Source organism: Vulpes lagopus, chromosome 21, assembly GCF_018345385.1.
Source record: "Vulpes lagopus strain Blue_001 chromosome 21, ASM1834538v1, whole genome shotgun sequence".
Classification (NCBI taxonomy): domain Eukaryota; kingdom Metazoa; phylum Chordata; class Mammalia; order Carnivora; family Canidae; genus Vulpes; species Vulpes lagopus.
The window spans coordinates 35921037-35945685 of NC_054844.1; the positions used below are offsets into that span (position 1 = coordinate 35921037).

General features: G+C 38.3%; 1 protein-coding gene across 2 annotated transcripts in view; it reads left to right on the top strand.

Annotated features, from left to right (window-relative positions):
• The window catches only part of TMEM117 (transmembrane protein 117), a 467289-nt gene extending 445182 nt beyond the window's left edge, over positions 1 to 22107 (top strand). For both annotated transcript variants that reach the window (XM_041736431.1, XM_041736432.1), the window contains 2 exons: positions 8586 to 8715; positions 19978 to 22107. In XM_041736431.1, the coding sequence (XP_041592365.1) occupies positions 8586 to 8715; positions 19978 to 20624 (777 nt within the window). In that variant the 3' untranslated portion in view covers positions 20625 to 22107. The remainder of the gene's footprint in view (positions 1 to 8585; positions 8716 to 19977) is intronic.
• Positions 22108 to 24649: the final 2542 nt, after the last annotated feature.

Below are 24649 nucleotides of genomic sequence, written 5' to 3' on the forward strand. Positions count from 1 at the left end.
AAATTAGTCATTTAGACAATTGTATGTGACCATGGCTGGCAGCTTGCATAGAGTCAGAACAGATACTGGAGCAGTGACATTTTGTACCAAATGTGCAAATACAATAAAGCACAGAGTAAGCAAAGGATGATGTGCTATTGAACTGCAGCCAGTGTCTGAAAAATGATATAAAAGTGTGTTGTCTAACAACTTCCTTCCACTAGATTTCCCTCTTTCCTTACAAGGAGAATAGGAGTTATAACGAGCTCTCATTTAAGTAAAAAATATGCCAATTTATTATATGATTAATATTCATTGTTCTTAAGAAGTGCAAAGTCAAGTTATTTGATGACTGACAAAAGATTTCATCCAAAAGGACTTACTACTGAGTTATTACAGTGTGCTTCTTTACACCTTGCTCTAACTTTGGTTGTCAGCAACTTGTCACAGGCAGGGGTTTGGTTCCTCCCTTCCCCCACCACAGAGGAGTCTCTAAGATGTCAAGTACTCTCTCCTGTGTACTGGTGAATTATATTGCCCTAGTGAGGGATATTGATTTCCCATTACTCCTAGATGCCACATGATGCATTTCTAGTAGTTGTAAACACTTACTAGATTGACTTTTATTTTGTCCTTCATCATATCAGTCTGCCAAAACAGGGCATCTGTTAATGGGGCCCTGTGCATTTCACCAGACACTCTTCCATCCTGGTGCTTAAAGGAATGATACTTCCAAGGAGTCTAGATATAATGAAGCTTGTTTTTAAAAACCAACTGCTCTTTTGCCAGAACCTCATAGTCAGGTCTTTTAAAAGTAACAAAAACTATACTTGCTTTTCAAATCTACTCTGGGCTTGACTTATTTTCCTTTTCGACAGGCACTAAACCATTACTACTATCTCACTGGTATATATTGGCTTAAAATTAGCCCAAGAAATTCTTTTTCTTAAAGATTTTATTTTATTATTTATTCATGAGAGACACAGAGAGAGAGAGAGAGAGAAAGAGTCAGAGACAGAAGCAGGCTCCATGCAGGGAGCCCAATGCGGGACTCAACCCCGGGTTCCTGGGATCATGACCTGAGCCAAAGGCAGATGCTCAACTGCTGAGCCACCCAGGCATCCCTAGCCTGGAAAATTCTTATTGGCTTTTGCAAGTAAAGAAGATTATTGATGAAGAAAATCTGTTAAGTAGCATTCAAAATAGGTCCTTAGGGTAAATTACATTGTTTGGGCAACCACTTGAGAATTAATTGGTATTTTGAATATACAAAAACACATGCAGGAGTCAAGTTCTTTAGACATTTTAAGTAAGGGTCTGTAGCCTGACTTGGGATTTGTTTTAGTGATGGATGAAATCTGCTATCTCTACTACTTGTTGACGAAAGCCTACTTCAACCAGAAAGCTAAGATTTTTCCTTAACGATTTAAAATGTTTTTTTTCTTTTTTTTTTTAAGATTTATTTATTTATGATAGACAGAGAGAGAGAGAGAGAGAGAGAGAGAGAGAGAGAGGAGGAGGGAGAAGCAGGCTCCATGCCAGGAGCCCGACGTGGGACTCGATCCCGGGACTCCAGGATCACACCCTGGGCCAAAGGCAGGCGCCAAACCGCTGAGTCACCCAGGGATCCCCGATTTAAAATGTTTTAAATAGCATATATGCCTCCTGAGAGAAAACTTCAAAATGTTATAGAATTCATTTGCCCTTGGAGGGGGAAAATAGTGAAGAGCAGCATATGAGAAAAAGGTATTTGTTAAAGGGCATCTGAGTAACCTCCTGCTATTTCTCTTTTATGCATCACTCCCATTTGTTACAGGGCATCTCTAATAGTTGGGCTTGCCTTGACACTCTTCCAGTCATCACCCACTGTGGGAAATGACCCCCACCCGCTTTGTTTAATCACATGTTGGTTTACATTCTCTTTTTTGTTATCAGACTAGATTGGACGTGTCTCATGAGTTTCTTTAATTTACTAAATGTAAATATGGTAACTTAAAACGGTGTCTTGGATCATCCCAGAACACATTTTTAGTAACTTTCCAAACACTAGCTCATCTCACAATATTTACATTTGACCACTTTCTTTCTGTAAGTATCCACGGTCTCCTCTCCTCTTAGACCTTTGGCAAATGGTTTAATGTCTGGGTTACTCTCCATATGATTGCAGTATACCTAGCTTAGAGGGGGTAAATCAATTTTTTTTTCATAATAATGAGTCTAAGGTTGATGTGTAACGTTATTTACGAAAACAAGTACTTGTGTTGCCTCTGTTTACCCAGATTCATTCTGTGTTGCCATTTACACGAAACCAAAAAGGAATTGTTGCGCATGTTTAACTTTCAGAGAGTTACATTCAACAAGTTTTTGAGTTCTTACTATATACTGAGCACTATTTCAGGTCTGGAGAAAACACCAGTGAACAAAGTAGGAAAAACTTCTGTAAACTCCCTGGAGCTTACATTCCAATGGGAGAGGCAGGCAGAGTACAAACAAATAGGCAAAATCTACTATATGTCAAGGTTTTCAAAGATTTACTCAGCCAAGTGATACCATGGCAATTTTGCCAATTAGAAGAAGGATAGGGTTGCTGAAAGAAATGAGACACTCGAGGTTCTTATTACGAAACAAAAATATCACCGAGAGCATGAGTACAATTCTTCAGGCCACCATGGCTCACTGTTACCTAAAATCCTGTTTCTAGGACACTGCTTATGTAGAAAAGCTAAGGACAGTTACAAGCTGGGGAAATTTTTGGTGAACTGATGTTCTGATATTCATGGGACTAAATTTGTTTTTGAAATACGAGGAGAAATAGAGATTAACAAAGAGAAAACAAAGCATATCTGTAAAGTTAGCTTTTGAAATCATTTTAAGCTTAATAATCTAATGCATCAAAAAAAATAATCTAATGCATCTAAAGAGGAGTTTTATAAATTATTACACTGATAAATGTATTAACATATAAGAGTGTATTATTGGTTCTATTCTTTTTTTTTTTATTGGTTCTATTCTAAATGGTTGTCAATACTTATCAGTAAAATCTAATTTAATCTATTTCTTAATTTCCTAAAAACAAAACAAAACAAAACAAAAACAGGTGGCCAATATTTGGCTCCCCGAAATACAACTTTTGTTCTGATACCTTGACTTTAGTTTTGTAGGGTAATCAGTGTTATTACATTTTTATCCTCTAACGCTTCTCTAAATAGAAATGAGGTCTCTTCATTTGATTTGAGAAATTGAATACTAGTTGGGGAATTCAAAACAGTGTTGGTTTCAAGCCTGAATTCCTCTGCATAGTACCAAGTTCTTTTTCTTGGCCCCAAGGCATGCGTCTCAATGAGAAAACATGAGGGAATGATGAATCCAGCATATCCCGAGACCATTTCGCCTATATACTTAACACTGCCTTGAAATGTGGTCTGTGAATGATAGGGCCACATTTGGACAGAATCAGATTTGGATGCATCAGCCCAAATTACACGTCCAAATGTAATTTGGACATCAGTGTCCAAATATGATTTTTATTGCCATAGGCAGAGTAAGCCATAGTATATAAGAAATAAGATTAGATATATACCATGACACCGCCCATTTATATTTATATGGGAAATATGCCCATCTGAATGAAAATTAACTGTTTCTTATAGGAAGCAAGGTACAAAGTTGGAGGTTTGTCCATCACCATGAACTGATGAGAACTGGGGTAGTGTGAATCATCTGATGAGCCTAAATAATTCACACCTCGCTGAACCACAAATGTGATCGACTTCCATAGTGATTGTTAGATTTAATAGCAGAAAGGAGCAAGGAAGCTTTGAATTACTAAATATTGATAACATTTCTTGAAGAACAAAATAAATGAGCATTTCTTAAGAGGCACAGTATTAACCTATCTCTGCTGTGGTCTTAGTAGCTAACCATATCTTGCCTTGTCATTCTCTTTAACATTTTCATCTTGTGTTCGAAATATATATTTTACATTTATGTGGCAGGAAAGGAGCCATGATTCTCAACATTTATACCCAAGCTGTGTATGAAACTCGCTATGCATCCAGTTATGATGTCAAGAGAATCTCCGTATTTTATAGGAATGACCTGTTAGATGTCCCTACTTACCAGGCTGATTAGAAGCCAGTGTCCATGGGACACTTCATTCTCAGGATAAACCTGACCTTGGGATTATGTGGGGAAACCACCCATGTTGCTTAGGGGACAAAGAGTTACAGTTGGTTTTCTTTCTTTCTTTTTTTTTAAGATTATTTATTTATTCATGAGGGACAGAGAGAGAGAGAGAGAGGCAGAGACACAGGCAAAGGGAGAAGCAGGCTCCATGCAGGGAGCCTGACATGGGACTCGATCCTACGACTCCAGATCACGCCCTGGGCTGAAGGCAGATGCTTTAACCAGCTGTGCCACCCAGGCGTCCCTACAGTTGGTTTTCTTGTTTAAATCCAGGTCAGATAAAAAAATGAGAGCCCTTTGGGGTGGGTGGGGGAAGCAGTTTAAATCTCTTCGGGGAACTGGCTTTTGGTGGGAGACAGCAGGAGATGACGGTCATCATGATTCACCATTAGAACAGATGCGGCAGGTAAAAATAATCCAAGTTTGGAGTGAAAAAAAAAAAAAACAGGAAGTGCTGTCACTGTTCAAAGAGAGCATGGCCTGAGGGAAAGTATTTATTCTTCAGGCTGTGTTCTGCAACATCACAACTACGTCACTTTTGTGCCAAGCTTTTTAAAACAAATTTCCTCATCTGTAAATGGGTTAATAATAGGAAGCTTTCGGGGGCACCTGGGAGGCTCAGTTGGTTAAGGGTCTGCCTTTGGCTCAGGTCATGATCTCAAGATCCTGGGATCAAGCCCCACGTCAGGGATCCCTGCTCAGCAGAGAATCAGCTTCTCCCTCTCCTTCTGCTGCCAATCCCTCCCTCTGCTTGTGCTCTCTTGCTCTCTCTCTATCTCTCTCTGTGTGTCAAATAAATAAATAAAATCTGAAAAAAAAAAAAAAAACAGCAACAACCATTTATAAGGAGTTGCAATTCCTGAGAAATGTGATTGCAGACCATTGCATAGGGATGACTGGGTGGCTCAGTGGTTGAGCATCTGCCTTTGGCTCAGGGTGTGATCCTGGGGTCCTAGGATTGAGTCCCACATCGGGCTCCTTTCATGGAGCCTGCTCCTCCCTCTGCCTATGTCTCTGCCTCTCTCTCTCTCTCTCTCTCTGTTTTTCTCATGAATAAATAAATAAAATCTTTTAAAAATAATAATAGGAAGCTTCCAGGATCATTTTGTACATAGGTATAAATATAAATATGTAGCCTAGGATGATGCTAGGACATTGCAAGTGCTTGATAATTGATGCCCAGTGTCCACAGCTTTCCTCAGTTACTGATGTTGCTAGCTTACCAGCTCCCACCTGCAGGGTAGTAGTGCCTCCCTTCCCCCACCATTAAAGTCCCCCACAGATATTTCTGGAGGTCGCAACAGTGTCACCACATTAGGTAAGAAACCAAGTTGCTCTTGTTCTTCCATCCTCCTCAGGAGGTCACTTCACACATCTCTGAGCCTTGAGAGAGGTGCCTTCCTCTCTACAGCCCTGCTCCCAGGGGCCCACTCTGCCCAGAGTTCCAGGGACCTCAGGAGGCCAGCACTGTGCAGTGATGAGAGCAGAAATGAGAAGACGGCCTTTGACCTTCTTCACCGGGACCTGGAAGCAGCCTTGTGTGTGATTCTGAAAGCAGACCCATCTGCTTCCTCTGCTTCTCGCTAAGGATAAACCTGTCCCTTGGGATTATGTGGGGAAACCACCTGTGTTTCTTGACTGTTTCCCTCTCTCCCCTCTGTCTCCAGCAGCATGCTCATTGCTGTCCAGGCGTTATCTCATCCTCCCAAGGAGCCTGTGGGGTTGCTATATTTAACTCCAATTTATAGACAAAGAAAGAGGCTGATACCTAGGGGAGATTCAGAACACCACCCTCCATTTTACCTCTTTTAAGTAAATATCTGGGGTATCATCAGCCTCAGATACCCCTGTCCATTAAGCAAGCCCCACATTTCCTACAAACAATACCAGTTATAATCGCCATTCCACCCTAAGTCAGGTGAGGCCAGAGTTTGCACTGACCCAATAATGAATCTGGAGAAGTATGCAGAGTAGGAATTGAAGTACAAAAATTGGAGTTAACCAGCAGAGAATTCTAACACTAAGGAAAAGAGTTCTGAAAACCAAACTATGGTGATTATACAAAGTACTGTAGAAGGGTGACTCTAAGAGAATGTATCATCTTTTTTTATTAATCTTCTTTCAAGAAACTTTTCCTACAAGGCACCAGCCACTTCTATCACACATTCCCCCAAACTCCCTGTCCTCCTGATCCCTTCTTAAAAAAAAAAAAAAAAAAAAAAGGTGATGCCATCATCCAGATAAGGAGCAAGACTTTGGTCTGCACTCCATTTCCTTAATTCATCTTTCTTTCTCCAAGTACAGGTGGGAAATCATTGAAGAACTATTTTTTTGGTGAATGAAGTTTTGATCTCATTCTACAAAAAATCTCTAGAGATTACTTTCAAACTAAAACCAATTTCATACTCAGTAAAAAACTTTCATTTCATGGAATAAAAAACTAGATGAGAACAGTCCAAGAACATCTTTCCAGAAAGAAGGTACACTAAGTATACTTGCCCAATTACTACCAAGAAGCCCTCTCTTTCTTAACCAAGAAATAAAAAAGGAGAATTGCTCTATTGATAATACTTTGTGGTGTAATCTGGGGCAAGTGAACGATACTCTGGTTATTGGTCCCTTTATGTATCAAACGTAATTTTTCATGGGAGATTTTAGCAGCTATATTTTAGCAAAAAAAAAATTCAATTCCAATTCTCTTAGCAAGTGTGTTTCAAGTAACATAGAAGGAGCAAGGTATTGATGAAAAATAAAAGAAAATACATTTTAATAAAATGCAGTAATTCACAACTATTATTACCAATCTATTTTCTACTAATATTTTAGATCAAAATGTTCTAAATTATCAGCTTATACTTTGAGTTTTCTGAATTTTCCAAGTTACACATCTGTTTACTGCTGATGTCTGACAAGTAAAGAGAGAGGAGACCGACAAGATATTTGCATATATAACAATAGAAAAAAATGCTGTGGTATCATTTCATTTTTCTTTTTGTGTATTTATTTCTTATTATCAGTTTGAAGTGATCCATAGATCATGAAATTAATAGACAGTGAAAACTTTCCTGCTTACTACCACTCACACATGTTCTCCCTTGACCAGAATTCTCAGCAAAAGGCCAGTGGTGGGGGCCCGGGGTGGCTCAAAGGATTAAGTGTCTGACTCTTGAGTTCCACTCAGGCCGTGTTCTCTGGGTCATGAGATCGAGCCCTGTGTCAAGCTAGGAGCCTGCTTGAGATTCTCTCTCTCCCTTTCCCTCTGCACCCCCACACCCGCCACATGGTTTCTTTCTCTCTCTCTCTCTCTCTAAAAAATAATTAAATAAATAGAAATAAATAAATGAGTGGAAGGGAGATGGAAACTCCTATGATATTCAGGTGCTCTATTTTTGGCACCTCTGTATCAGCTGCATATATAGAAGTCTTGGAAAAACTTTTCAAATTGACATAATGTATTAAAATCTGAAATTCATATTTTGTTCGCTGCTTTTTCAGTAGTATTTTTTAAAGATGTTCATTAAATATAGGGCTGATAATTTAGTGATTATTTAGTTATTAAAAGTGAAAATATGTGCATTAATGCCTATGGATCCACCTCAGATATTTCTTCATATTTAGTTTCTTCTTTCTTCACATGCTAGCTGTGAACTTTTGTTTGGTGCTCTATCCAAAAACCAGAGCAGATGAGACACCTAAAAATATCCTCATTTGCATCTGCTCCCCTTCCTTATGAGAGGGAGGGTCATCCCTCCTGATTTTGCCTTACAACAAGAAAACAACTAAGACAATTTGGGAATTAATTCATCGTTCATCTCCCATGCTAGCATGTCAGGCCCTCCATCATTTGGTTCAAATTGATGCTAAATTGCAAGAGAACAGAACAGGAGTCTTTGGCATTTTTCCACTGCATGTAGTTACTAGCAGAGATGATTAATAAAAGTCCCTTGAATGTGAATTGAAAAACTTGGTTAAGTGAATTAGATCCTCTTTACTTTGTCTTCTAACACAAAACATAGTATTATGGGGTTCATATTTTTTAAAGGTAGTGAAACAAAATATAACAAAATTACCACATATTTATAAAATATGGATCACATTCTTCCTATAAAAATTTAAGATCAGTTCTCTAGAATGAAAGAGATAAACACGTATAGATGCAAATCAATTCTATATTGGTTTCTTATTACCACATTAAAGTGAAAATCTGAGGATGTAAGTTATGACTTAATTTTGATTTTGAATGCATACAACTACCTAATGTACATAAAATAACCATCACAGAGTGAAACAGATACATCCAACAGCTTGCTGCATTTAAATGATTTTAAAATAAGTGCTTGTAAAAAGTCAATTTTTGGAGTTTTGCTGCTTAGGAATGAAACAAATCACAAATATGTTTTTATGTTGATTTTCTTTGACAGGACTGGGAATTCCCACACTTTATGGGGGATGTTGATGTAAATCTTCCTGGGTTGCACACTCCTCACATGCAGTTCAAGATTCCTTTCTTCCAAAAGATCTTCAAGGAGGAATATCGTATTCACATAACAGGTATGCTGTAACTTTAAACACGATTTGATGGTCTCTTTCTTACTGAGAGTAATACCAGCTGCTATAAAAAAGCAAACGGTAACATCTCAGGGGCATGCATATATATAGTTTTATTTCTCATTCACTTAATAGTGCAAGGTGGTTCCAGGTCAGTTTAAGGGTTCCAAACTATCATATCAAGACTTAGGTTACTAGTGGCTTTAGTGATTTTGATTTCAACATCCAGGAGGCAAATGGGAATAGGGAGAGTGGAGAAGATTATTAAGAAGGTTTACCTTTCTCTTAACCACCTTGACATGGGAAAAAACCCATGTGCCCTCCAGTCACATTCCATTGGCAGTAACTCATCAGATGGCCCCACTTAGAGTCAAGTGGGAAGTGTGGTCCTCAGTTGGGCAGCCACTTCGGCATCACATCTACTGTTCTAGCATGCTTGGTGGGAGGCCACATTTTTGGCATGGCTAGTTAGCTATCTATACCATATGCCATATACTGCTTGGTTTTGTTCATTAGATGGGTTGCTCTCTCGCAATGTATAGCTCAGTATATATTTTCAATATTAATACTCTTTACGCTATGTTCCTCAATTACTCCTGAGATTGGAACAGTGGAATCCTAGAACACCAATCAGACCCTATGTGTTTAGGGAGTTAGGCCACTTCTTATATGATTAAAACCTCCTTCTGTGGTAGAGCTCATGTTTCTCTCAGGTGAGTCTCTTGCAGATCCTCAGATTATCTCATTTGCAGATATGCCTGCCTTTTGCAACTGCTCCGGTATGATTTATTATAATATTCCTCCATGACACCTCAGTCATTCTCATCTAAAAAAGGTCTTCCTGAAGTTATGTTTTATATCTTTTCTCTTCTTTATAACCAGAAGCAGACAGCTGAATGATCACATAAAGGATGGCGTTAGTTCCCAAGCTGTTCAAATGCACATAGTGAATGTGTGCATGTTTTAAGGACAATGGCTTAGGATCCCACACCTGCTATAATAAAAACTGCTGAAGAAATCTGTGCTTACACTACCGTCTGTGCTGCTGAGTAAAAATAGCCTGAGCACAGAAAACGTGAACATCTGAGTCCTGCAAAAAACCTTTGCTTCTCAACTTGAAGGCTGGTTTTGCTTTGAGCATGAGGCGACCTTCCTAAATTGGAGAATGAGCTCATGAATAGGGAAGATGCAGCAGGTTTCTTTTCCTATTCAGAATGAATGAGGCCCATCTATTAAATTCACTGGGTAAATCAATCAATTTGAGTTCAGGTCACATAGTGTGGTTTCAGAGTCCCCACTTAATCTCTGCAGCATCTACCCTCTTGGACTTCTCAAACAGCTATCACACACATGGCATCATCATATCCCTTTGGGTGGGCTTTTGCCTAGACCATCTGTTCTTGCTATCAGCTCTTGTCCCAGGCCATCATGGCACTAATATAGTCTCTGAATGAGTATGAGAATCCCCATCAAAAATATACTGCTGCGATGCATAATATCAGGTTAAAAAGGGAAAGGGGATATTCAGAGGAACCCATTGGTAAGAAAAAAAATCAAGCTGTTAAAAACATTTAATTTGGGGCTATTTGGCAGGGCTTTGTCATATATGCTATCATTTATAGACAGGGACAGGTTCAGGTTTTGTGGAGCCCAAAGCTTACACAATTTGGAATGGTCTGTTTAAGAATATAAAAGCAAAATTACAACTAAAAATTATATTCAGTACCTTGGAAGAGGGACACACATACAGGAGTCCTTGAAGCTTCAGTGTAATTAGCTTTGAGATAAAGCCTCCTATGGAGTTGAACTTAAAATCTTTATTCCACCCAATATTATTTTCTAGAAACTAAAAGGAAGATAGACTGGCTAAGTTCTTGAAATGGAGACTGCACATTAATAAAGTTTGTAGGAAGGTGGAAATGGATTGTAATTAAGGTTTTGATCCAGTGTTTGCCAAATGATGCTAATAATCACATCATTCGAGATATATATTTATGGATAAACACATTGTTGAGCCCCATTCTTAATAGTTCCAACTCAAGAGGTCTGGGTAAAGGCCAGGGATTGTGACTTTTGAAAAGCACCCCTGAGTGATGATGGTCATAGGGAACTGCTCCTTTGTGCTGAAGAAGTCACAGGTGAAGTCAGATTGTCTGCCTGAGATGGGCCGTGCAAATGATTGGGTGCCTGGACCTCCCGGGAAGACCTTAGAGGATTGTGGAGCTTAAATCCAAAATAAAATAGGGTACACGTGGGCTTTGGGGTGAAGGGTTCCACCATAAATGGTGACCCTAAATTGGCCTTAAATTGGGTTATAGGATGATCATGTGCCTCCCCAGATACATGATAAAAAAAAAATCTAGGAAAATGGTGGCAGGTTTGGAGGCTAAAGAAAGTCTGAACTGTTCCCCTCTTGTTTTGTTCTGTTAATTGCTGAAGATGGGGTTGAGGACACTCTGAGGTAGCAGCTAGTCTCCTGTGAAGGGCCTTTTACTTTATCTGACTTTGTAAGATAATTGTTTCTGGGGAAACCTAGATAAGATTTCCAAAACCATGGTACATGTTGTGTTTTAATATGCTCAGTTGTCAGTAGCCTGCAAATTTCCGAGTCAACTGCAAACGCTAACTTGATCAGCTCCTCCAAGTTATGCTTTTTTTTTTTTTGTAGGGAAACTCAGTGCTTTTCTTGATACATAAATATAGTATTATCACTGGGTTATAAGCATGACTCTCTCTATATCCATCAGTAGTTCTCAAATTTCAGTGTGTATGAAAATCACCTGGAGAGTTTGTTAAAAAGATCCATCAGCCTCATGTCCAGAGCCAGATGTCTGAGATAGGAGGTGGAGCCTGGAATCCAGCCTTCTCTCAGGAATCCCCAGTGATGCCTTCGCATGCTGCCGGAGGACCACTCCTTGAGAAACACTGCTGCCAAGAAGCACTTTCTACAGTCAAAATCCCTCTCATCTCAGCTTTAATCCATTTTCATATGCAACTCTTAAGATCAAAGGCCAAGAGAGAGAATGAAAATTCAATACAAATGGGGTGCTAGTGAAAAGGGTACATGATAGAGTCCTGCTAGGAGCTGGAATGTTCAGAATTGGGGCCAAGCAAGTAGGTCTCAAAGCAGAGTATGATGGGAAACATCTGGGTGACCTGGAGTCAGGGATGGGAAGGGATCCTATGGACCCTAAGTTCCATCTATTGCTTTCTCTGCCTGTGTTTGTTCTGCACTAGAAGAGTCTGTGCAAAGACTGCTGGGGTCCTTTTGGGTCAAAGATGGCTCCACCATGGCCTCAACTATCATTTTGCTGTGCTCTAGAAATAATTTTCAGTGCATGCTGAGAAAATGGAATGTAAAGGTTTGGTGCCTGGACTATTGGTGTGGCCCTTGTCAAGCTCCTTAATCTCTAAGAGGCTCAGTTTTCTGGTCTGTTAAGTGGGGGGAGTAAGGTACTTGTCCCATGGGGCTGCTGTGAGATTTAGATTAATTAATATACATAAGGCACTTGAAACACTGTCTGCCATTAGTAAGCACTCAGTAAACTCTCACTGCTTTTACCTGAAGCTTTTCCTTTCCGAGCCCTTCCAGAATTTGTGATTCCTTTTTAATTCAAAAACATTAGGTAGCCTGAGAGGGGGCTCTTGCATTATTTATCCACTATTCTGAGTTCTCTACTGTTCTGAGTCAAGAAGGAGAAAGCCAAGGGTGGAAAAAAAAAAAAAAAACAACTCTCTCCCAATGAAGAGCTCTGTGTGTAGAGTGTTATCTGACACTGATGAGTTCCCATTGACATTTTAAAAGCATTTAGGATTTGGGTATTTTCTAATCCTGATTCCATGCTAGTTTTATTTATGCATTTCAGAAATGACTTGAATTGTTGCATCTGTTTAGCTCATCTGGATCCCCCTTGACAGATGGTTTGCTGCAGTGTGTATGAGCTTTCATTTTTATAAGCTGGGCTGCAGCTTATAAAAATAAATCATCTCTATCCAAGGGTGTGTTAAAATATTTTTTTTCTGGGAATTTTGACTTCAGTAACAAAGGGAATAAATAGTCATTAGGTCACATTGATGCTTTTGGCCCAAGCCCATTGTTCTTCTCTTAAACATAAATGCTAAATGCAACCGTGTAATTATCTCCTCTGGCCTCTTCCCTTTTACCTATGAGGTGAGTGCAAAGATGGATTCAAAATGTGATGTACTAAGTCTCTGGAGGCAAGAGAGGAATGGCCTCTCAATTCACTCTCGGAAGCTCCTCTGAGTCCTATTAATGCCAATCCCGGTGGAAGCTCTGCCATCTGTCATCCCAGCCAGACAAAGGAAGTGTCCCATTGGTGGCCATCATCTGAGTAAATTAGGAGGGGGTGGGGGAAAGGCCAGAAGGAAGGCCTGTGCATCTGTGAGGAGAGAATTCACACTGTTGGCACGATGATGCCCACGGGAACCCTTTTGGCAAAAATGGAAAATGTAGAAGTAAACAAACCTCCATAGCGTCTGTGTCCTATTTCAGTTTCCTGAGCGGTGTGAGGGCACAGGTGCTTTACAATGGCAGGAGTGTGGAAAGTAATGAATAAAACCCCTCCATTTATTTCCATAGGTGCATGATTTCTGGCAAATGAGTTCCCAGAGATTGGTTTTTAAAGAGCTCTCCTGTGTCAGCCTGATCGTGGGAAGTGCTAGGGAGGGCAGGCCAGTGGTTCATCCAGAAGAATATTCCGTCTGGCAAAATTAACAAGGGGCTTGTTATAGGGAAATAGGATGCATCCTGTTCACCATGACAGTCTCCAAAGATCATGAATTTATCCAAAGTTCACAAGGACCTCTTGCTCTTCTCTCAGTTGTGAATTTTTTTTTAAGCCTTTCCTGAAGCAATTTCTATTTTCAACACATTTATACAGCTCTAAGAGTTAACTATGTTTATTTCTACATAAAGCAGCAATTCCTCATACTTGTCCAAAACTCATCTTCTTCAAGGCCATGGTTGCTTTGCCCCATAGCCTGTCAGCCCTTGCTGCCCCTGAGCTGGTCGGCCGTATCCAATCTAAGGTGTTCTGTGTTTATTTGTGCATATATGAGGATTTTTGTAAGAAAATTCACACACTCTTCAGGATTGGCCTTTGCAGCCAGAAGAGAGACTTGAAATAGATAATGAATCATCATCTTCGAGATATGAATATTTTGCTTTTCCCAATTTTCCAGATTTTATCTGATGTTAGCAGCATCCTAGAATTCACCAGATCATTGTGACACATGTCTTTTTTTTTTTTTTTTTTGACACATGTCTTTGATTTGAAAGACTGTAACTTTATTCCTTGTATTTGTCTGGACACATCATCTCAGGGGTTTACCTACTTTCTGAATTCATAGGTGTCTAAAACTAAGTTAGGATCTGGGGAATACAGAAATAAACATGACACAATTCCATAATCTCAAGAAAGTCAGAGTCTGATGGTCACCTAATTCAGTAGAACCCTAGGGCTTTCCCTTCTCCTTTTATCATCACAAGTTTCTACCTCTGCTCATCATGTTGGATTATGTCCCACTTAGGAAATGACAATGACAAGAGAGGCACTTAGAGAAGCTATATTCATTTGCTTTTAAGTCTTAAAAGGAAACTCTACTAATTCTCAAATAGCTCTTATTAATTCATAAATTTTTAAGTAAATATTTTCAATTTACTAAATGTCCTCCTTATGACCCAAGCACTTAATGTGGTTTTCAGATATCCCTAAATTACCTAGGGGTTACTTGAAGAGATGCTAACTCAGTGAGCCCTGTTTTCACTGCTCATGTCTGGAATGAAAGGACACTGAATATGGCCAAAAAGCCTATTACAACAAACTGTTATTTCTTTGATTATCCAGCATTTATCTTTTTTCAAGGCCATGGTTGCTTGTTATCCCATATGGATTTTAAAAGGTTTTGCGGAGCATGACTATTTCATGTAACTGCACTGGATGCCAGAGTCTGGCCAAGTGGTGGCATTCATTTGGTATAACGATGCCCACAGCACAGCTCAATCTCAATGCTAAATGGCAACTCTCCTGAGTAAAATAATAATAATAATAATATTATTATTATTATAATTGCATATTTGAATAATGAAGGGCTTATTATATGGTGGAAATATCAGCACTTAATACTCTTTTATCCTTAGTTGAAAAAATTACATTTCTCCCCCAAATTGTTGTCATTTCCTATGCTAAGTGATGGTGATATTTAATGAAGAATCCTTTTAAAACCAACAAGCCCAGGTTTCTATAATCTCCCACAATGTAAAAAGATAAAATTATCATTATAATATCATTTTTGACAATCAGTAGGATTCATTAAAGGCACAAAATACAAGAAAGAGGTAATCCCACCAACACCATGCAGTGATTTCTCATTAAAGGAGACAGTGAGATATTTCTGGAGGACATTAATAGAAATAATGTATGGATTCTTACCCTCCCTGCTTGCTGATTTACATTATGCTATGTGGTTGGAACAACAGGGGGAAATGCGAAATCTCTCCTATGATTAATGCTGAAATACCAAACCTCTTGTTATGGTTGATTGTACATTCACAACAACACACTTGGGAAATGGCAAGAGAGTACTTCTATTCCTCTTTGTGTCTGATATCCTTTCCATGTGGGTCATTTCAGGGACTCAAATTTATCTTTTATGGTAAATAGTTGTTTCTCAGAATATACAGGGGTTTTTTTAAAGGAAAGCTTTCTCTGCGTGAAAATCGTGTATTCCATCTTTTTTGCTCTAATGGTGAGATTTCCTGGCCCATCATAAAACGTTAAGGTTTAGGTAATGTTTATTTCACAGACTCATTGAAGAGATTTTTAGGGCTGGGGAGAAATCATACAGCTCAGCTCCCTCACTTTATAGACCGGAACAGTGGGGTTGAGTTGTGTCACATGATTTTGCTTTCCAGTTTGCCACATCTCATCTCATAGGGCAACAGTAATTTTTAAAGAGGAGAAAGCCCTACAAAAGTAACAAAACACTGTGTAGCAAAGTAGAAGGAAGGATGTGGAATAAAAGACAAGCATCCTTCCTCTGTGCAAATGCATAAGTAGACCAGCAGTTTATGTCAGGTGAGCTGGAAATAAACAAAAAATAAGAAGAGCCATTTCTTCTGTATTTTTTACCAGCTTCCAAGTTTGAGCTGACTGGCTTTGACAGGGGGATAGGAGAGGTAGAGACAGTGCTACAGCCACAGAAAAAAAAGAAATATTATGTCAGTAGGGAGCCTCTCTTACTCTCTCCTCTCCCCTCTGCACTTTCTACCCCAACGTGGCCTGTCTGCTGTGGGGGGAGAGGTGGAGACACTATTTCCTGGCCTTTTGCTTCAAAGTTTGTGTATATAAATGACCTATTCTCAGGACCATTCTTCTGTAAGTTGTAGACAAATGATCAATTGCTAAGAATTTTCAACATGTTAAATATGCTGATTCACAAAGCCTGTTTACATAGAACTACACACTGAGTCCTCCCAGACAACTGGTCCAGTTATATCTACCCAAGGATGTCAGTGCTCAGTGATTCATGCTGTTTTATCCAAACTGGGACATTTGGTCACATTTAGGATGTATCTTTGTTACAAAGTTACATGCTCTTCTCTCCCTCGAGCACCAAGATCCTATACCAACTGGACTGAAGACATAGAGGAAAGAAATTATAGAAATCATACTCCCCTACCTTTTTGGAAAATTTAATATACTTGAGAGAACTTTGAAATACTACTTCTCACTTTGTCCTCACAATAATCCTTTGAGGTAGTTATGTTGTTATTTTTCTCCATTTCACCAAATAAAAAACTGAATTCACAGAGCTAATAAGTAGAAGGATTGGGAGGAAGAGGACAGACTCCTAGAACTAGAAGTCATCCGGTTCAGTTTCCGCAATTTGAAAATTAAAAAAAAAATTGAGGCCTGGAGAGGTTAAACAGGTAACCCCAAGTTGTATTATTTAAGCTAAGTGTTGGGATGAGCTTCGTCTGCTGATAGCCACCTGCAGTTCTCCCTCTCACGGATTGGTGAAGCTGTGTGTGAGAGGGGTGATGATGCCCATTAAATGATGCCCGGCAGCACATTTTTAACTTGCTTCTCCCACCATCTCATCCAAATATTCAGACTCCACGTCACATGAGAAATAACATAAAGTGATTCTTTAGTGTTACAGTTTAGTGGCCGAACTCACCCAGCACCATTCGACTTAGGTAGTGGAAAAAAATAATGTAGAAAGTTTGGGGAAAATCTCCTCCTATCCTCAGGGTTTCTTTTTAGTTTGATGGATGTACCTTCGCTTCAATTCTAATACTCTGATTTTTATCTTTTTCTGTTGTCTAGTAACATTGTCTGAGCATCTTTTCCCACCAGAAAAGCACCCTCCAAGCTCACTGAGCATTCTTTTCTTCTCCCTGATTCTGTGTTGCTACTTATCATTGGTTTCTGACATCCTGTTACCTTAGATACAGGGACCACTTTATGAGAGTCTGCCCTATTCGTGAGTTAATAAAAATGACCTGGAGAGAGTAGAGGTTTCTCCAAAGGACCTTCGTGAATCAAGAAGGTGATGGTCAGTCATACAAACCCAAGGACCTTTCTTCCTCACCATCTAGTCTGTCTTCACAGCACATGTAGTTTATAGCAAGAGAATAAGTATGAATCTCCTGCAACAGAGAAGCACCCAAAGCCCCTCTCGCAACTTGCTTTCCATCATCGAAGCCACCAACTATTGCCTCTTTAATACTAGGTGAGAAGCCCAGGACTTTTCCAATTCTCTTGTCGCTCATTCCTCTCTGGCTTTCTCTTCCTACAATATTCTCTATTATTTTCTTTCCCTCTCCTTTCATGTCACCTCATCTTTTTCTGTATGCTATTTTTATCTGCAGCGTAATAAAAACATAAACTACAAAAATTGCACCATTTTCCAGACTGTTCTCTGTCCTTCTTTTCTTTCAAGGACCACATGAATTGCTACTTCCTCCAAAATCCTTCCTTCCTACAGAAATAAGCCCTCAGTTTCCCCAACATCTTCAGCATTTATAGTTTATATCACTCATTTGGCACCTCTCCAGTGTGGCCTCCTTTTTTTTTTTTATTATTGATCTGTTGTTGCTACTGTTCTGTTTCCCCAACAAGATGATGAGTTCTGGGCAGCCCGGGTGGCTCAGTGGTTGAGCATCTGCCTTCAGCCCTGGGTGTGATCCTGCGGTCCTGGGATCAAGTCCCACGTCGGGCTTCCTGCGTGGAGCCTGCTTCTCCCTCTGCCTCTGTCTCTGCCTCTTTGTGTGTGTGTGTGTGTGTGTCTCATCAGTAAATAAATGAAATCTTAAAAAAAAAAAAAAAAGATGCTGAGTTCTTCCCTGGAAGGCAGAAAGGTCTGTTCAGCAGCCACTAAGGCATCCTACCACAGAGTCTATTATGAGCACAATAAATATTCGGTAATAATGCTCACCTTTGGATTTGATTGAATTTCTCTGGTTTGAGCTTTCTTTACTTGTTTTATGGTTGATCCTTAGTAAGAATCTGTTTTAGTTCTGGATATGACTCCAGGAGAACAGGAGTGGTTAGAACTTAACAATGCCAGATGTTATAAATGGTTTATCATATATGGAAACAACATTCCCAATGTTTCAATTTACTCTCTAGTGCGGGTGTGTGAAATAAAACATTCTGGCAAGAGTTTCCATTACAAAGATTTTAACAGTCGTATAGCTGAACAATTTCAGGACAGGCTGAGTTATAATTTCCCTTCAGAGAGTTTACATAAATTCTCTTGATAGAGAAGAATTGTACCTTCCCATGCAAATGCAGACATTATCATGGCTTAGGCAAAGCTTTGATGTTAATAATGGTAACAATTATTGGTTTTTATTATGTACCAGGCACTGTGTTTAGTATCTAATAATTTTATGAAATACTAACCGCTTTAATAAGTACTATTATTATTTTCTGCATGTGAGGAAACTGAGATTTAAGAAATTTAAATAACTAGCCCAAGATCATATAGCTAGTAAGTTTTGAAGCCAGGATTAAAACCCCTTAATTTTGCATAAGGTGGGAATGTAAATGTGTAACAATGATGATAAAACACTTTCCTAAACTCTTCACAAAGTTATATTTTTATAGAGCTATATATTCTGTTAGAATACATATTGCGAAATTCATTTCTACCATTCTTGGTTTAGTAAGTTTGACCAAGATTCTATCTCTCTCTTGTCCCAAGAGTTCTATAATCATATGAAGCCAGAATTTAGTGACGTACAATATTCTATCTTCAAATACAAAATAAAATAATTTTGACATACTATATAATATTTATAACTAAAGCTTTTAGAACCTGTTAAATGTTTCACCTAATTTGCTACGGCAGACCTATGAGGTGAGTATTACTACATTATGATACACTTGATACTGTAAAGTTTGCAATAAATTGTGATTATAATAAAAATTATGATGGAATCTAGTATCCCTTGAAAATTTCCCCATATTCTTTTCATTTGCAGATGTAAAGATATCATTAGATAATATGTCTCTAAGCAATGTCTTACTTGTATAAAAATTTTAAATACTACAAAGAAATTGTAGTAGTTACAATTTCTCCAAATCAGGTCTTCCAGAGCAGTTTGTCAGCTTTGGTTGTATTTATATGTCTGATAAATGGATTCTGTTCAATGAGCATTTGATGCAATTATTTTCAAAGTCTTGAATGCTCGAGAATTATTGATCTGAATCACATCAACTAATGGTTTAATCAACAGGTCACCTACAAACAGCAATGTGAATTCAATTGATATACTGCTGTGTTTGCATTGCAAAATGATTTATTTCTTGCCTACACGTAATTACAAAGCTGTAAGAGATGTTCAATCATATGTTAGACTTTTCTAAGAATTTCATTACAACTTTGTTTTTAAACATTAACTGAAATGTTCTAGAGAATAACTTACATGAAACCAAATTTGAGTATAGCTGTGGCGCCTGTAAAACAAAGAGGCTTAATCTGGTTAGTGTAAGTAGCATAAGTTATTGACTCTGGGACCAACAGTCACATTTTCGTGTGTCTGGAATACATTTAAGAATCCTTTGCCAATTCACTTAATGGCAGACTAGCACTCTCAAAAAATTGCTAGCAGGCCTAAAACATTAACAGTTAATCCTTGTACACCATTATCTCCATTTTATTGGGGAAAACCCTATTGCAATTTTATAGGTATTTGACTAAAATGCAGTATTTCTTTCTCTTTTTTTAATGCAGGTAAATGGTTTAACTATGGAATTATCTTTCTTGTCTTGATTTTGGATCTTAATATGTGGAAGAACCAGATATTTTATAAGCCTCATGAATATGGACAGTACATTGGCCCAGGGCAGAAGATATATACAGTGAAAGACTCAGAAAGTTTAAAGGATTTGAACAGAACCAAACTTTCCTGGGAATGGAGGTCCAATCACACTAACCCTCAGACTAATAAAACATATGTTGAGGGAGATATGTTCTTACACAGCAGGTACATAGGGGCTAGCCTTGATGTCAAGTGTCTGGCTTTTGTTCCAAGTTTAATAGCTTTTGTGTGGTTTGGATTCTTCATTTGGTTCTTTGGACGGTTTCTGAAAAATGAGCAAGGCATGGAGAATCAAGACAAAACTTACACTCGCATGAAAAGAAAATCACCATCAGAACACAGCAAGGACATGGGAATCACTCGAGAAAACACGCAGGCCTCGGTGGAAGACCCACTGAGTGACCCGCCCTTGGTTTGCATCAGGTCCGACTTGAACGAGATTGTCTACAAGTCTTCCCACCTAACGTCAGAAAACTTGAGCTCTCACTTGAACGAATCTACCAGCGCGACAGAAGCTGATCCAGACCCAACAACTTCTAAAAGTTCGCCTAGGAACTAGATTCACTTACTTGGAGATAGCACAAAAAGCTTGAGTGTAACTTTAAAAAAAGTTAGTCTTTCCTTTTGTAAATGTAAAGTTTACGTAGTGTTAGGTAAAGAAACACAAACAATGCCACAACGGTGCTCAACATGCTTTTTCTAGGACTCATTGTTTTCTATTTGTATTATAATACACGTGCCTACTGTACATCTAATGGTCCTCTAGAGATTGCTTTACACAATTGCACAAGCTATTTACTGACTTTACAGCATAGTAGAAGATTAGCTGATTACCCGTGTATCTGATGTTCAACCATAGTGGTGCCTTGAGACATTAAACTGTTTTTAACTGTACCAGAACTGAAGTGTGGGACAGTCCTCGAACCTACTTCACATGAGGTTTTTTTGTATACAATTATTTTGATCTACACTTGATGTCTTAGCAGGAAACAGATATGGCCAAGATATGGCTTAGGAAGTATCTCTGGTTTCCTATTCAGCAGTGGAGTCGGTGGGTGACTTTGACCGCAGGATTGCACAGAGAGGCATGGTGATTACCTTTGAATTTGTTTTGGCTATCTGCCAAATACAAATACAGATTCAAAATTCAGTAATAGGAGAACGATAATCCAGCATGGGTCACTACTTGTGAAATGTGGCTTTCTCCAACCAGTAATTGCAATTAGATGATAATACCTAATTATGTTTTCCTAATTAAAGATAAATTGCTACTTGATTAAAAATCCTGCCCTTCACCTATGGGAACAAAGGTTAAGAGGCGCAGTTGGGTGAACTCTCAAATTTATTGGCATTTACACAAAGCGCTAGAAATCCAAGGAATTGAAGTTTTAATCATGTGAGGGTTGTACAGCCTACTATCTACAATATTTGTACATCTTTCTGTAAATACGGCTCTGGACATTGAAAATTGAAAAACATATGCCAACCCTGAATAAGGGAACTCCTCTAAAAATCATGCAGCAAAACCTTGTGAGGTAGAAAAAGATGTGCATGAAAGACTACTTAGTAGCTTGTTTTGTGTGTGCATTTTTTTGTTTTTTGGGTTTTTTTTTAAGAATTAAACATCACCCATTAATAAATATGAATTATATATCACTCATTATGTGATGTAGTTTTTTGTTTGTAATAAAGGGAGTCATCTGTATCTTAGTTTAACAACAGCCCATTTAATTTTTTTAACTTGATGCCAGATGAGGTAAAAAAAAAAAATACACCCAACATGCTTTTAATTTTGTTCCATAAATTGTGGCTACGTGTTCTTGAGGGGGTTGGGGAAGATCACTTTTAAGGCAAAATTATTTTCCTGTCACATACTGACATAGCTGTATTTTGTCTTTATGATTTTAAATATCTCTCTTGTTTTGATCTATCTGCTTTTAAGCTTGCAGCATGCTGAATTTAGCATGCATAATAGAACTATGCATTTATTTGTCACTTGAGAGCCAGCTTTAATAAACATCTTCCTACAATTGTTTTACTAAGTAATTGGAATGATGCCCCTGCTGTTTCTTTTACCTTTAATAGCCATGCATGGTGTTACTTAGAATCATAAATATCTCTGACACTAAAAATGCAGAGATCAAGCTCACTATAGTAACCCATTGACCATACTCTCCAAAGAAACTTACCACCTTATTGTTTATATGTGGTAACATTGGCCATTGCCAAATTTGCATAGTAAAAAACATTCAACTTTTGACTCTAGGACAAGTAAATACTAGCACCTAGGACTTTCTCTCTCTATATATATTTATTCTGAAAATCATTGTCGTATAGAATGAAGAAGGAAGTTGCTTTACAAAGTGGATGTTCATGATCAGTATGCAGTCCTTATTGAAAATATTACAATTTTTAGGTGGATTTTAAGGAAAAAGTGGCTCAATGATGTAATCTAATTAGCAGAAGATGGAAAAAAATAACCTTAGAGCACACATGCCTCTATGTTTCTAGGGATTGACTAGAGAAGCTGGCTATCAGCTGATATGAAAATATACCTCTAAAGTTTCCCTAAGTTTTAGTAACAAACAGAATAATTTCCAGTAATGACATTTTTTTTTCAGCAATGGCAATTTAATGGCATTTAAAAGACCCAAACCTTTGAAGGCTTCCAATAGTTATGTATACCAATCTTGACATATTTATCTACCCATGCATCTTCTTCCTTCATTTGCTACCTCTTTTAGATGGCACATCGGATCTGCACTTATACCAACTAAGGATTAGCAAGTAAAATAAAAGCCAACATCATATGTACTCATGTTTAGTCTTGAATCCTGAGTCATATACCAATTGACTATGACTCTACAGAGCTTTTTGAATACCAGACCTTTTGAACTATCAAGGGCATTACCCCAAAAATGTGTAGTAAGCCCAGAAAAGGAAGAGTTAAAAAAAGGATTAAAAAATCACTAACCATAGATTCTAAAGAAAGCCTAACAAATGTGATGCCTTAATTGCAGTGATGCTTAAGGACTGTAAACAATTATATTTCTACTGTTCAGTAATTACAGTATTTTCTTTCATGCAGTGCAGAATTTGTACTGATTTGACACAATTTTAGTATCCTACGTTATAGAGTACTTCATTAGTAGTTTAAATGGAAAATTAAATAAACACTATGAATTTATGCCTGATAATATATGCCTAGACATAAATCTCATCACCACATGCCCGTTTATATTATATAACCATACTTAGTTATCTCATACTCTCCCCATGCTGGCCACTTATCATGCTCACTTATCTTTTAGCACAGCTAAAATCACCAGTGAATCCTATTAGAAATGTTAAGAATTATTTCTTCTCCATTTGCCCAAAGAGTCATTCAGGCACAAAATCTCCTTTTACTTTTATAGCATCAGATTTTGCAACAAGTTATTCCCACAAGCATTACCAGCTGACAGGACAATGTCAAAGAAGTGCAACACAGACATTCAGATTTGAGGGTGAGAGCCAATACCGCTGTCATATCTCACAACTGGTCCCTATAAGCAATTCTGGTACATTATTTGCCTACCCTGTGCATCACCAACACAACCCAATTTGGAACATGGGAAAAGGTAATGCTAATAGATCACTCTTAGCTGTCCCTGTAACTGGTGACTCATGATGCCAACTGAATTCTCTTTCACCTAAGACTTCAGCACCCCATCATTGCTTATCACCTCTCTGTCCTCACTCCGAATTAATACTATCTTAAATTAAAACTCTTGGCTATGCAAGCACAATCCAGGTATTAAGTGGTGGAGAGCAAGTCAATTACTTTTGCCACAGGCAAACTGGCACTTTTTTCATTTATCCACATTTTTAAACATACTTATGTGCATATGGTTGTGATTAATGGGAGCTGGTATAGATAAGAGAATCAAGAATATTCTGAATATTCTTGAATATGAATATTCATTCATATGAATATTTGAATATTTGGCTTACTACCATTCAGATTATACTAGAATATTTGGCTTACTACCATTCAGATTATACTAGAACAGAATTATAATCTAAACAAGTACTCAGAAGTTTAAATGTATTTGTAGCTCACAAGTCACTCTTATTGAAGATAACTAGAAAAAGAGGTGGATATTTATAATGGAAAGAGAGGGATTCCTGGGTGGCGCAGCGGTTTGGCGCCTGTCTTTGGCCCAGGGCGCGATCCTGAAGACCTGGGATGGAATCCCACATCGGGCTCCCGGTGCATGAAGCCTGCTTCTCCCTCTGCCTGTGTCTCTGCCTCTCTCTCTCTCTCTCTCTCTCTCTCTCTCTCTCTCTGTGTGACTATCATAAATAAATAAAGATTTTAAAAAAAGAAAAAAATCATTTAAAAATTTAAAAAAAATATATAATGGAAAGAGAAGGTTAGGCAGATGGTGGAACATGAATGGAAGTTGCTGCCATGAAGTCTTGGAAATGAAAAATGGCAGTTTGAGTGTGAATGGGCTTTAAAGCTCTGGGCCAGGGAGGGAGGCCTTTGTAGAAGGAACTTCAGCATAAAGGTATCGTGACTCCAATACTCCTACCTCATAG